The sequence below is a fragment of the Triturus cristatus genome, chromosome 10 (genome assembly GCF_964204655.1).
Source record: "Triturus cristatus chromosome 10, aTriCri1.1, whole genome shotgun sequence".
Lineage (NCBI taxonomy): Eukaryota > Metazoa > Chordata > Amphibia > Caudata > Salamandridae > Triturus > Triturus cristatus.
This window is the reverse complement of record NC_140593.1, coordinates 539,203,748-539,218,410: the sequence shown is the minus strand read 5'-3', so window position 1 is coordinate 539,218,410 and position 14,663 is coordinate 539,203,748. Positions and strand designations below refer to the sequence as shown.

Genomic DNA, 14,663 nt, shown 5'->3' with positions numbered 1-14,663 from the left:
CCATTGGTGGAGGAGATGGTGTAGGAGAATGGTGTGGTGGGGGAGGGGGTGGAGGAGGTGGTGGTGGAGAAGGGACCCTGAGGAGAGATGTGGCAAGGTCCCTTTTTTTTAGGTGGTGGAGCTGGTACAGGCGTATCCAATGGTCTCTTCTTAAAATCAGCTGACCAGTTTTAGGGTCTTTTAGAAGAGTTTTCTGTTTAGGGTCTGGTTTAAATAGCTCTTCTGATGGAGGCTGGTCTTTCGGAGCCAAACGTTTCGGTTCGGAAGACTTGCGTGGCACCGACTCTGGAACGGTTTTATGCTCTTTTGGCTTGGAACTGTGATGTTTTACTGTCTCTGTGGTCGCTTGTGGAACCGGGTGTTTTTTTGGATCCAAGGCTTTTTTCCACTCCGAAGGGTGTGAATCCGAAGCTTTAGAGACCGGCTTTTTGCTCGGCTCCGAGTATTTGTTCGGAGTCAATGGGGCGGTGCCTGAAGATTTCGGTGCCAAGTGCTTGGATGTGGAGGCAGCGATCGGCACGGAGGAGGAGGGCAGTTTCTTTTTCGGTGCCGGTGTCCGCTCGGTAACGATGGTGGACTGACTCGAGCCCGAGTCGCCTGAAGGCTTAGTAGGCTTCTTTGCCGGGCCCCAGGGCGGGGCATGGGAAGCAGTCTCTCGGTGTGCACCTGGGCCTGAATGTGAAGGTGTGACCGAAGCCTTTTTCGATGGTGTAGGGAGGGAGTCGGGGTCGACGTCTCTACATACGACCTGCTGCCCAGGAGTGATGTCCTCGAGGTCGGAGTCATCTGCTTCATTGGCGCGGACGGGACCTTCTTCCATGCGCTGCTGTTCTGGTACATTAACGCCCTCCTGGAAGAGGTCATCGGGGATGGGCGCCGACGAGCGAGCCATTGTCCTCCTGGCTCGACGATCTCAAATGGTCTTCTACGAGCGGAAAGAGGCGCAAGCCACACAGTCTCTGGCCTCATGCTCCGGAGACAAGCAGAGGTTGCACACCTCATGCAGATCGGTGTGGGGAAATTTCGACCCACATTGAGGACATTCCTTGAATGGGGTCCTTTGCATAAGACAGATACCAAGGCCCAGGTAGGCCCGAAGGCCTTCGTCGACGACCGGAATAGAGGACTTCGATGTTGAAGAGATGCACAATGACTAGGGATCGCGATCGAAAACAATACCGGAGAAGGGTAAAGGATTGCGTGTCAAGATTGGAATCGGTGACAGTTACGAACTGGAGCGCGAGAAACACATCCAAGCCCGATGGCGGAAAAAAACAATCTGAAGACGGAGCCGATGCCCATGCGCACTATCATCCAAAGGAGGAGTCACCTATCTCGTGACTTCCAAAGACTTTTCCAAGACAAAAACAAGTGCAAACATCCGGGCCCAACACCAGATGGCGATCTATGCTTAGTGTGTGTGATCTGCAGCTCATATGCCTCCAACATGTAATTACAGATTAGCTCATGGATTAAATCTCAAAACATTCATAATTAGGATCAAATCCAGGGAACCTAACATTTATATTATGCAACCTATAGAGGCCTGTGTAAAAACAATGTGTTATCTTTGTTCCTGCAGTGAGGGACTATGGGCAGCCAACTAACAATTTCTAAATTTGTTCTGACTGAAGATGGAAAAAAGGAGAATAAAAGGAACCATACCTTTTGACTGATGTGACAGAATACACAAGGATGTAACCATTGATGTCTATAGAGTAAGTCTGGGGAAAAATTGAATATTCATCCTGCAGAAAGAAATTGATTGAATTTACAATCCAGTTTTCAATGTAGCACTACATTTCACAAATGAAAAAGCTGCTCATCGTTAACATTTTTTTTCCATATTTGAGTATCTATGCTAGATACTTTGTAGTCAACCTTTCAACATATTTATTCTCAGATAATTGAAATTTCACCACTTTTTTGGCTTAATGCCCATCACCATGTAATTCACCCATTATGGGCTTGCAGAAGCCTAGCGATAAATATCGCACAGTGCAGGACCCGACAAAGATTAACAGTATTGTTGTTCCCTGTTGTCCCGTGGTACAGAATCCAGCTTTAATATTTTGTTTCAAACTCCATGCGACGCTGAGTGGTTCACGGTCATCGATATCGGTCAGGGCTTCTCTATACCCTTGCATGAGGACAGCCAGTACCTCTTCACTTTCCGGTTCGACAACCGTGTTTTGACTTGGGGCAACGTCCAAGGGTATACAGAGAGGCCCTCAATTTGTAATCAGATCCTTCAAAAGAATCTGGAGTCCCTATTCATGCCCTGTAACACAGTCCTAGTGCATTACATAGTTGATTTATTGGTTGCATCAGATACACAGGTAGGTTGTAAACAAGATACCACTGCATTGCTGAACCACTTACCTGAGAATGGACATAAAGTGTCCCCCGAGTAATTTGCAGTATTGTCAGAAGGAAGTTCTTTATCTCGGACATCACATTAAGAAAACAGCAAGGAAGGTGTCACGAGAAAGAATCTTGATTCTTAAAATGAATTCGCCAACCACCCAGAGAGAAATCAGGATGTTTTTGGGAATAGTGAGCTACTATAGCCAGTGGATACCCAACCTAGTGGCCAAGCCTTTACATAGGCTGACCCACAAGGATGTGTCCGATCTGATACCATGGGGTAGGAACTGCTTGATTGCCTTCTTAGCGATGAAAGTCTTTTATGCCCCGGCACTGGGAACACCTAAATACAATAATGTTTTTACTCTTCTGCAGTGAAAGGGAGAGTTGCGCTCTCTCAGTGCTTACAAAAATGCACAGAAATGTGAGACGACCTATGGCTTGCTTTTCTGGTACTCTTGATCCTGTAGCCGCAGGACTGCCAGGGTGCCTTAAGGCCATGGCAGCAGTTGGTGTCAGCATAGAACGGAGTGAAAATATTGTGATGAGACATCCCTTAACTGTGCCACATTCGGTTGAGGTTTGGTTGACACATACTTGCACAAAGCACTTAACCAACAGTTGCTTAACAAAATACGAACAGATCATACTGGCTGCAGAAAATGTGACTCAAGAGATGCGCTACTTAGAATCCTGCCACGTTAATGCCTCTCCCGGAGAAAAAAAATGATGAGGGGGAAGTTGAGCATGCTTTTCTCCATGGCACTGAACTATGAACCAAGCCGAGACCAGATATACGAGATGAGCCACTAGTAGAATCTGATTACATACTGCTTGTGGATGGGTCATGTTTAAGAGACAGTATGCAGTTTGTACAGTCTCATGGGGTAGTCTAATCCTCCTGGCTTCAGGTGATGTTCTCTGCACAAGTGGCTGAACTGATAGCTCTTACTAGAGCTTACTGTGTCTCTGAACAGCTGACAGAGACTATATTCACAGACCGCATGGCTTTGGTATCGTTCATGTGTTTGGACAGTTATGGTCAGAAAGAGGTTTTATGACATCTGCCTCCCCCCCACCCTCAACGGAGAATGCGTCATGAGATTACCTGAAGCACTACAGCTGCCTACCCAAATTGCTGTTGTGATGTGTCCTGCTCCTGCAGTGATTATTATGTGACAGTGGGCCACCTCTATGCTGATGAAATTGCAGGATACTGTGCTCATGGGTCACGAACATTCAATAGTGAATAAATGAATGAAACTGAAGGGGAGACCAACTATAACCTTTTGTTGTCAACAACTGATACTTGGGAGGATTTGAAGAGAATGCAGGAGGACGTCTCAGAGGCAGAACAGAATGGTTCGATCAGAGCAGGATGTGTGAAGAGAGAGGATGATCTACGCATTTCTGTATATAACAGACTAGTGTTGCCAGACAGCGAGTTAGCCCCAGTGGCAAGACATTTCCAAGAACCGGCACATATTGGGAGGAATGTCATGGTAAGGTGGTTTAGACAACATTGGTTTAACCATGATTTAGATTGGTGACCGAAGAATCATGCCATGGATGTATTGCATGTCAACAGATAAATGTAGGTAATAACTCCAGGGGCACTGAGTCAAATAGGAAGATCCGGAGGGCCATTCAACAGAATGCAGATGGATTTTAATAGAAATGCCTGTGTGCAACGGACTGAGATATATCCTAGTGATTGTGTGCATCTTCTCGCGTTGGATGGAGGTCTAACTGACCAGGAGAAAGGACAGTCTCACAGTAGCAAAGTTATTGCTGAGGGAGTGGATACCTACGTTTGGTTTCCTGAGTCAGACAGAGGGACTCATTTCAATAACAAGGTCCTGAAAATGTTGTTTGCAGCGTTACAAGTGGAACAGAGATTAAATTGCAGTTATCGGTCACAGGTTTCTGGCATCGTGGAGCAGGTGAATGGAACGTTGAAAGCGAAAATGGCCAAAGTGTGTTCATAAGCATCTCTAAAGTGGCCAGACGCTTTATCTCTTATGCTGATGAGTCTTCGTAGTTGTCACAGTTTTACCTCCACTTGGGACCCTCAGAGACAACAGAAAGGTGAGGGAGATGTCTCTCACCCAGCAAGTCCCTTTCTGTTTCCACAGCCTTAAGACTGCAGCAAGTACGGCAGCATCCCACATGAGACTGTTACAGAGAGCGGCCCCTTTAACCGGAGCGGAGGGCTGGGAGACCCGCAACGTCACGATCACGTATACTGCAGCTGGCCATTAGAGGGAGCCCGGGAAACCAACGAGAAGGAAGCCGGAAGAGAAAGAAGCAATTGGAGAAACGAGGTGCCGGAGGAACCGAAGAACGGACGCCTGCCGTTGCTTAACCCTGTGAAGGTGGTACCGAACAGGGAGCCAGAAGGCCTCCGAGACGGTGCTGCGCCCAGCCACACTCCCGGAGGAGCGTGGCTACAAAAGGTACGGGACCGTGTCACGGGGTGGGTGGGAAGGAAGTCTGTTCCTTAAGCAGCTTCCATCATCCTGCATGGGTCTCGAATCCCCTTCACACTACACTCACTAGCTGTGTGATTGTGCAACGGTGGTCCCTCCCTCCTATTCCCTTCACTCGTAACAATTAAAAAACCTTACGGTCTCCATATCTCTTTTCTCCCCATGACGAACCGCAGAACCATAGGGAAGGGACGACCCCGGGGAAACGAGGACGCGATAGGAGAGACAGACTTCGCTGGCCCAAAGGAGACGTGATCAGGAGGATTATCCGGACCTTGCAGCTGAAAGTCCATTCACCTAAAGGGACAAGAGGCATTATCCGGTCGTCACAGACTGGCGTATTACACTAAAAGAGCATACAGAAAAATAAAACACGCTCTACATCAATCTCCTGTGTCCGCCCATCCATGCCCATCCTTACAGTAGTGTTCCCATGCCCATCCTTACAGTAGTGTTCCTGAAAGACAAACAGGAATATTTCCACACAAGACGATGATTGGAAGAGCAATGAGACTGCCTGCAGTGCCCGCAAAGGCGCTTGTGGACATTACAGATGACATGGTTCTTGAAAACTGCAAGGGACTAGCTGATGGGGTCCATTACGTGTCCCAAGTTGAAGCTGTTGCCGCCTCTTCTCATCTGAAGCAGTGCCATGACCTCAATCCTGGCAACTGAGTCTTGTTGAAGAAACACATTCGGAAAACGTGCCTGGAGACTACATGGTGTGGACCGCACCCGGTCATCCTAGTGACAAATAGTGCTGTTAAGTTTAGGGGTCTTCCCACCTGGATCATGCAGCCCACAATCAGACTGGAGTGTCCTCTTGGCTATGTGACAGTATATTTTCCTGAAGTGCAACTCACAACTGAGAGTCAGCAAGAAGAGGGTGCGGAGTCTCAGCAAGAGCCTGTGTCAGCACATTCTCAGCCTGAGGGGGGGTCTTGGGGAACTGACAGTTGAGGAGTCTTAGCCTGAACCCCTACCTGAGCCAGCCTCAGCCTCTGAAGGGCCTAGTGTTGTGGCATGCAGAGTAAAGACTGAGTACTGCTGGACGAGAAGGCATGAAAGAGACGGATCATGACTGCCTATAGAACGAGAATGGAGTACTGTCGCGGAGGATGCTGGCCTGAGTGACAGTGAAGGTAATAAACCTGTACTCAGGAGATTTAAAAGAGCTAGAGTGCTATGTCGGAGGTACTCATCCCTTGAATAAACATTTTGCTGATAATGTTTGTGAAATGGAAATCTGTGAATTGGGGAACCAGAGTGAGATCCCAGCTGAACCTCAGTGAACTTGAGCTGCAATCTGAAGTTTAAACTTGCACTCTCATTGAACGAAATTATTTTAAATACTGTTGCTATAATCATTTTCTTCAAAATTATAAAAAGGAATATTGTTAAAAAAATTAAGAAGATTACAGAGGCCAGGGGTAGCAGAGGGAGCAAAAGGATGTAATTTAGAAAAAGACGGAGTAGGGCTAGGTAAGACTCTTGAAGCCTTTGTAAATAAATTCTTTGCACACTGGTTGAACATTGCTTTACCATTTGCACAAATTGAAACAAACAGAGAAGACCCATTTCTATTCAATGGTCTGATTCTAGAGAAGTAATGGAAACTAATAATACAAACTGATGAGGATATAGATCAGTAGGGATGTTGTTGCAGTACTCATTGTTCTCCTCTTAGAATTATCTTCATCTACATTTTCCACAGTTGCTGATCAAAAGTCTATCTGTACCCCCAAGACCCTCAGTCCTACAGATATGAGTTGCATGCACTAGATTACAAAGCTTTGCAAGTAGATTCATCTAGGGGAGATTATTCTTCAAATGCCTATTTTAAATTGGTTTAATGAATACGTTGACACTGTGGATGCAAAGGACTTATGTCTGTACGCAGTTACCTGCATCAGCTGCATGGGAAATTACCTACCACCATATTCCTCTTACGTATGGTGCAACATGTAGCTTTCTGTTGAGTCCGTTTTATGGACAGGGATATTTCCACTTTTCTTACTCTAATTATGATTTGGTACGTTCTGAAGTTCCTTTGTTCAAGTATATGAATCATCATCCTCATGCTAAGACAATGGATACAGTTAACCATTTCCTTAGACCGAATTCGAAACTGGACACGGCTTATGCTCATAGAAAGTTGATCTGTTCTTTAACTGAGGTTGAGAAGACATTTTTGGATCTAACAGAAGAAAGGAAGAGAGCAATAGATGTTAAGGAGAAAACAGGATGAGATAAGAGATAGAAGATGAACATCAAGTCTTAAGAGTTATGCCTGCACTACTTTTATATTGGCTACATAAAGGGAATCTATATGTGATTAGAGATAAATCGTAACACACGACAGCAGGAAAAAGGGGGTTGCATCCTCTGAAGGAAAATACGTTGTCTTTTTTTTTTTTAATGCCCTCGCCTACTAGTAGTGGCAGGCTTCATCGCAGGGCATGCTACAGCATTCTTGTGCAGACTAACACCTGGGATGGAGCATAGGAGGTAAAGGAAAAGACAAAAACATTTAAGGGGAATCCACCATGCACACAAACAACCTCAATTACATCTCCGATTTCTCTTTATTCTTGGGCCCACTGGTAGGATTAATACCAATTATCTAGTGATAAATTGTGGATATCAGAACCCCATCATACTAACATCTGCTCTCTGTTGACATGTCTTGGCCTGTATTTGCGCCCCTCTGGGTCAATCGGCCTTCTTCAGGACTAAGATCCCTCACTTATAACTATCGATGCCCTGCTATCAGGAGAGTATCAAGTGAGTGCATACTATGGGGGGCAGTGAGCTGCAACTAGAAATGGAATCAGTCCCTTGACGACTGACTACAGGGAGATGCTCCCACTCCTATCCCGGTTCCAGAGAATAAAAAGTATGAACTAGGGAAATCCTGAAGTATGAAACGGAGGAGTGACAAATAGGGTCACCACACCAACACAAATCCACGCACTTTATACTTTCCGAATAACAGGCTGTGGATAGGTCAAGGCGAGGGATCTTAGTCTTAGGGAAGGCCGATAAACCCAGAGGGGCGCAAAGAAAAGCCGAAACATGTAGACACAGAGCAGATTATAGTATACTAATATCCCAGATTCATCACTAGATAATTGGTTTTAATCCTACAAAAATCATTCTTTCTGGATGAAGAGCTAGCTTTCTGCCAAATTTGGTAAAATTCAGTTCAGTGGTTTGAGCTGTAGTAGTTTTCAAAAACTACAAAATCCCCATAGACATTGCATGGAGAAAAATTATTTTGGGGCCCACCTTTTTTCGCAGGCCCACTTGACGTATCACCCCAAAACCTTCCACACAGCACCTAAATTGAGTCGCAAACTGCTTATGAAACTTTCGCGAAGATTCGTCAAATGGCGCAAAAATTAGTAGCAAAGCAAAAAATTGTTCGTTTATGGGAAATGTTGGTCCTAACTAAAACAACCTACTGGCTATTGTCAGTAGAGATAGAGACAGATAGGTTATCATTAGGTGAAAATGTCAGTTAAAACTTATTTTAAACAAATTAAACAACTCAAATTCACCATTTATAATCATCTCAAGTAACAGTAACGTGTGCCCATAAGTAACTAACTTGTGCCCCTGCCATATGGTGTCATCAATTATGTATTTTCAGATGTTGCCGTGATGTTTTAAATGATGTCATAGAAGATGACATATGTGAAGCAACGTCTGATGTATTTAGCAGTGCATGGCGAGGGCACAAGCTATAGTTACCTGAAATAACTATAAATGGTGAATTTCAGTGGTTTTGTTTAAAATAGTGTTTTAACTGACATTTTCACCTAACCATGATGTCCCTTTAACCCAAGCTTGTTTTTTTCACTGAATTTCTAAGGTTTTATTTAATGTAAAGTAACATATTAATGCAATTCTGAACTATAACATCAATTTAAACTTTGGTTTTCTCAGAGACTTGCTATCTCAACGAAGGGTAAGCACTGGGAAGAGAAAGAAAGTGGTAATACTATGATTACTTACCAGTTCTCTTCATTACCCAGTCCTACTCTTCCTTGTCTTAGTCTTTCTTTCCCATCCTACTCTCCTTGGAGTGGTGGGTTGTACCAAAATTCAGGGAAGTGGTTTAACATTTTCCCACTCAGGAGAAAACATTGCTTAGTGTGGAACCTGTTGGAGCTGTAACACCTCGAAGGTTAAGTAAGAATTAAGACAAGGGAGAGGGAAGAAGTGGTAAAAAGATATTCATCAGACGTAAGTAAGGCATACAGCCTTTAATCATGGATATTCTTTGTTTATACTGGTTATCTAGCACCCACTTCTGATCCCACAACACTAGAGGTCTGCTACCTCTGGGCCGAACTACAAAAAACCTCACAAGTTTGCTGGCTGTGGCTACCTACCCTACCAGGGCACCCACTTCTCCCTACAGAAAGACTTCAAACTAGGGGGCAGGGGCCTCAAGTGTTTCAGGGAGTGTGTGTGTGTGTGTGTGTGTGTGGGGGGGGGGGGGGGTTTGGAGGAATATCAGGCTCTGGTCAAAAGAAGTATTATAGCGATAATAGTGCTTTGTTTTAAGATGGAAAAAAATAGCGGCAGTAAGCTACTCTGTAATGGGCCATCACAACCATGTTTTGACATTTATCCTAGCTAGGAGTAGGTGTCAAAAGGGAAGGACTCAAAAGTTCTTCAAGACCCCATGCCTATGGACATTCCTACCCGACCCCATTCTCCAGCAGGAGATGCATACTGCCCCTGGCATATGGCTTCCTGGACCTTTGATCTACCACAAGGTACTCCGCTGCAAAGACAAATCTCACAGAAGGGCTGGCTAAGGAAAATGGTCAATTACAAAGTATGTTAGGAAATTAACCAAAATTACCTCACAATTGGATTTTGGGCCTGGCGATTTATGGACGAAGCAGCCACTCTGAGCTGTTCGTCATATGCATTTCTGAAGTTACGGTAAAACAAAATTTAACAAAGTTAGAGGTTACAGCTCAAAAGTTTGCTTTTTGGTTTTGTTAACCAAGGGCATTACTGTAATATTCCATTAGGGGATCCCACACTACAGCACACAAAAAAGACAGCGGTCCAAAAGAGAAGTAACCAGGGGTTTTCATAGGTAGAACTTATTTCCTTACAGATACCGTCATGATCTTAGGTGGTCTTTGACTTTTTCTGATAATAAACATTCTGGCGCAGTGAGGGAAGTTCGCAAGAAGACCACACAAAGAGAATGAGGGTGGTTAAAACTGAATCTGTTCTCCACCCTAATTCACTGGCAGCTAGAATTGCTACACCATCTAGGGTTCTTCCCCATTCTGGTATTGCACATTAAACCTTTGGGCTTTCTCATATACCAACATTTCAACCGAATAGATAACATTGCCACACTTGACTACATCCTCCTTACTTCAACCCGATCAACGTTGGGCACTAAACCATACATTCCCCATTCAGACTCCAGACGAACAGTACAAGTCCAGGTCTAGCGTCATTTAGATGGAGGAAATGCAATTTTGGCAGGTTTTCTTAAATATTCTCTGGTGCCTCCAATATCTGTACTACATGCAGCTGATCGCCTAATTAGGAAAGCCAGAAAATCTGATCACAGCTTAGCTCTAAGTATCATATAATGCCTAAGCCCCCACCCCCCCAACCCACCCACATAAAGGATCACTTCATCTCACAGGAAGCTGCTGAAAAACCCGAATGAAAATCGGACTAATCGTGAAAATTCCAGCACTCAAAAAAGTAAAATATCCAAACAGCCTTTCTCCTGGCTCATGCCCAGGCTGTGAAACTCCATCAATGATTATACTGGACTATTCCTAAATTGCCTACTCTTTCACAAAAACCTAAACTCCATCTCTTCAAAATGCATTTACAGAACCAATCAGTTTCCCTTATCTTCCGCTGCATCCTTCATATCATTGTGTTACATGTTGCCTTTTCCAGGTGTATATAAAGCGCTCGGCTTCAATTGTGACGAAGCTCACACTATATAAATATTACAAATAAATACATTGGTGCAGTTCAGGTGGTGTGGGCGAGTTCTGCATTCCTGCTCCTATGGTAGTAGCTCTAGAAATTTGGGGGCCTCCAACTTGCTCAAAATGTGGCCACTGGACGGAATCAGCGTGGCATACTCTCATAGTGACTCTTCTTCAGTAGTAGCACACAGGCGATTGGAAAGGGTCATTGAGGCCTCGAGGATAGTTCTCAGCTGGTGGACATCGTTGGCAGTTGTTGCCTTCGGGCTGATCAGGGCTTCAGCATTGGCAGCTACAAGGATTCTCTGACTCAGATGTCAGCAGCAGTGGCACCACTCTCTTGGGGAAATAGAAGGGTGCTGAATAAAAATGATCTGAAAGAAACACGTTAGTTAGATTCCTCACCTTAGAATATCTCCAGGCGTCAGACTGGATCCGGAAGATTTTTGTAGCAATACCCCTTGCGCGTCGCTAGGCGTCGTCTGCGGCTCCGCATCCGTCGTTGGCGTCGTGCGCCGGAATGACGGAGTACTTAGACGCCACCCTCGCGCGCTGACGTCAGTTCTTCTTTTTTCCGCGCCAGTAAGCGCCGATCCGGGAGAGCTACCCCTTTAGTCAATTTTTGACTAACTTTTTTGACTCTTTTTGGTCACTTTCTCGACTCTGGTGCCGGTAGGATGCCTGGTTTCAAGGCCTGCGACGACTGTCACCAACTGATGTCGGTGACCGATCATCACCGCCGGTGCCTGTACTGCTTGGGCCTCGACCACGACGCGGAGTCGTGCTCCGATTGAATGGCCCTGACCTCGAAAGCTAGGCGGGAGCGGTCCCGCAAGCTTCTCGAGCTTCGCCACTCGGCTCCGCGCCCCTCTCGATCTCGGTCCAGGAGGAGGTCCAAGGATCGGTCGCGGAGCCGCACTCGACATAGTCGCTCGTCTGGCTTGAAGTCTCGGGTAAGTCGAAGCGCCCCAAGAAGTCCAAGAGGCGACACCGCTCTTCGGACTCCCCTCGCGCGACTCGGCCGAGGGTCAGGGTCGTTCCACCCCCGTGCCGCAGGCGCGCGCACGTCCCCATACCCGCCGGTCCCAGGGACTGACGCGACGCCGGCGGAGGTCAGTGCCTTCCTCTCGGCCATGAGGAGCCTGGCCCCGCCGTCGACGCCCGCTGGCGCGCCTTCGGGCCCCGCGGACTCGACTGGGCGACCTTGCACGCCGGCGGCTCCGGCCCCGGCGCCGTTGCAGGCTCCGGCCCCGACGCCGCAGGTCCCCGAGGGGCCCGAGCCTGGGCCCCCGTCACGCCTCCTCCGCCAGCGTCGACACCGATCCCCGGTTCAGCCCCTGTCCGGTCCCGACGCCGCATCCGACGCCGCTAGAGACACATTATGTCTATCAACCGGCTCCGATCATTCCTCCTGTTTACCAGGAATCGGATGACGGGGGCGACTGGGAGGGGTCCGTGGACCCTTTGGCCCTTCAGGGCCAACTTGCACAGGACTGGGCAGATGAACTGGGGGATGCCAGTGGTTTGGATACCTCACCGGACACTGGATTCATCTCTCCTCCGACTGTGGCTTCGGAGGAGGGTGCAGCTTTTTCTGTGGTGCTGCGCAAGGCGGCTGCGGCCCTTGGGCTTGAGCTGCCTGCCGTGGCTGTGAGGACTAACATCCTCACTGAGGTGCTTCAGTCTGCCGCATGCTCCACTGAGCCTCTGCTGCAATTCAAGGAGGCCCTCATTGACGTTCTGCAGGGCACCTGGTCCAAGCCCTCCACAGTCCCTCCTGTGGATAGGAACGTTTCCAGGCGCCACCGCCCTGCTCCGGGCGACCCCAGTTTTCTGTCCCAACACCCCACCCCCGAGAGTCTGGTTATCCAGGCCTCTACCTCCCAATCCTCCTTCCCGTCCGCTCCACCGGACCGGGATTCCAAGAGACTGGAACAGTTCGGTAAAAAGCTGTTCTCCTCGCTCAGTTTGGGACTGCGGTCTTTGAACACCGCCTGTCTCTTGGACCGTTATTCCCACTCTCTGTGGGATACGGTGGAGGACGTGCTGCCCCGGTGCCCGGAGGAGGCCCGGGCACGGCTTTCCTCGGCTCTGGCCGATGGGAGAGATGCAGCGCGCCATGCCATCCGATGTGGACTCGACACTACGGACTCGCTGGGTAGGGAGATTTCTACCACGGTGGCGCTTCGACGTCACGCCTGGCTGCGGTCCACGTCCTTTTCCAGGGATATCCAGAGCTCTCTCATGGACATGCCTTTTGATGGCGCTCGCCTTTTTGGTGAGAAAGCGGACAGTGCGCTGGCTCGCTTCAAGGACTCCCGGGCTACGTCCAAGTCCTTGGGCCTCTCGGCCCGAGGCCACAAACTTCAGCTTTTCACTCCTTTCGTGGCAAAGGAAGGGGCACCTCCTCACGTCCGCCTAGCCACCGGCCGCAGAACCAGCCTGCACGCGGTCGCGGACGTGGTTTCTGCCGAGGCGGTACTGGAGGACAACGCGGTCAGTCCACATCCACCCTGGCAGCATCCGCCTCAAAGCCTTCCTAGTCAGAGCTTTCAGGCCCATTCCTCGCCAGTGGGGGGCCGGGTTCGCCATCACCTGCTCCACTGGCGTACCATCACTTCGGACAGGTGGGTGCTGCAAATCGTCCGAAGGGGCTACTCCCTCCCCTTCGAGACGACCCCTCCAGCCATGCCACCTCAGCACCACCGTATCTCGGAGGATCATTTGAATCTTCTGCGAGAGGAAGTTTCGGCCCTCTTGGCCAAAGAGGCCGTCGAGCGTGTTCCGAGCCCAGAAGTAGGTCGTGGTTGTTATTCCCACTACTTTCTGGTTCCCAAGGAGGGCAAAGGGGGCCGACGCCCTATCTTGGACCTCCGGAACGTCAATGCCTTCCTCCGGAAGGAACGGTTCAAAATGTTGACTTTGGCTCAGGTTCTAGCTGCCCTCGACCCTGGAGACTGGATGGTAGCGTTGGACTTGCAGGACGCATATTTCCACATCCCCATCCTGCCGGCCCACCGGCGTTACCTGCGGTTCACGTGGGTCAGGAGCACTTTCAGTTCACCGTGCTCCCCTTCGGCCTTACCAGTGCCCCTCGGGTGTTCCCGAAAGTGATGGCGGTGGTCGCAGCTCATCTGCGCAGATCAGGGGTTCCAGTCTTCCCCTATCTCGACGACTGGTTGTTGAAGGCGGGCTCGCCCCAGACAGTCGTCTCCCACCTCCAGACTACGGCGGATCTCCTGCATTTGCTGGGATTTTCCATCAACGTGCCGAAGTCACACCTGAGCCCCTCTCAGAAGCTCCTCTTCATCGGAGCGGTTCTCGATTCGGCGCAGTTCCGGGTCTTTCCGCTGGAACAGCGGGTCCGGGATATTCAGGCCCTGATTCCCATCTTTCGGCCTCTATCCTGGGTTTCGGTCAGGCTAGTGTTGCGGCTTCTGGGGCTTATGGCCTACTGCATCCTACTAGTGCATCACGCCAGGCAGCGCATGCGGGCTCTGCAGTGGGACCTGAAGTTTCAGTGGGCCCAGCATCACGGCAACCTGTCCGACCATGTCTTGATCTCGGAGGGCACTGCACGGCAGTTGCAGTGGTGGCTCATGGACCGCGATTGGGTCAAGGGCAAGAGCCTCTCCCTTCCCCAACCGGAGCATGTCGTAGTGACGGATGCGTCCCTCCTGGGATGGGGTGGCCATATGGTAGAGGCGGAGATCAGAGGCCTCTGGTCTCCGGCGGAGTCTCGCCTCCACATCAACTTGTTGGAGCTGAGAGCGATCAGACTTGCACTGAAAGCCTTCCTTCCCTCTGTCCAGGAAAG

The 14,663-nt window shown here is 48.7% G+C and overlaps 1 protein-coding gene across 1 annotated transcript in view; it reads right to left on the bottom strand.

The window, feature by feature from the left end:
* RHEB (Ras homolog, mTORC1 binding) overlaps positions 1–14,663 on the bottom strand; it is a 194,050-nt gene that overhangs the window by 105,223 nt on the left and 74,164 nt on the right. The window contains exon 4 of the mRNA XM_085632019.1: positions 1,666–1,748. Within this exon, the coding sequence (XP_085488145.1) occupies positions 1,666–1,748 (83 nt within the window). The remainder of the gene's footprint in view (positions 1–1,665; positions 1,749–14,663) is intronic.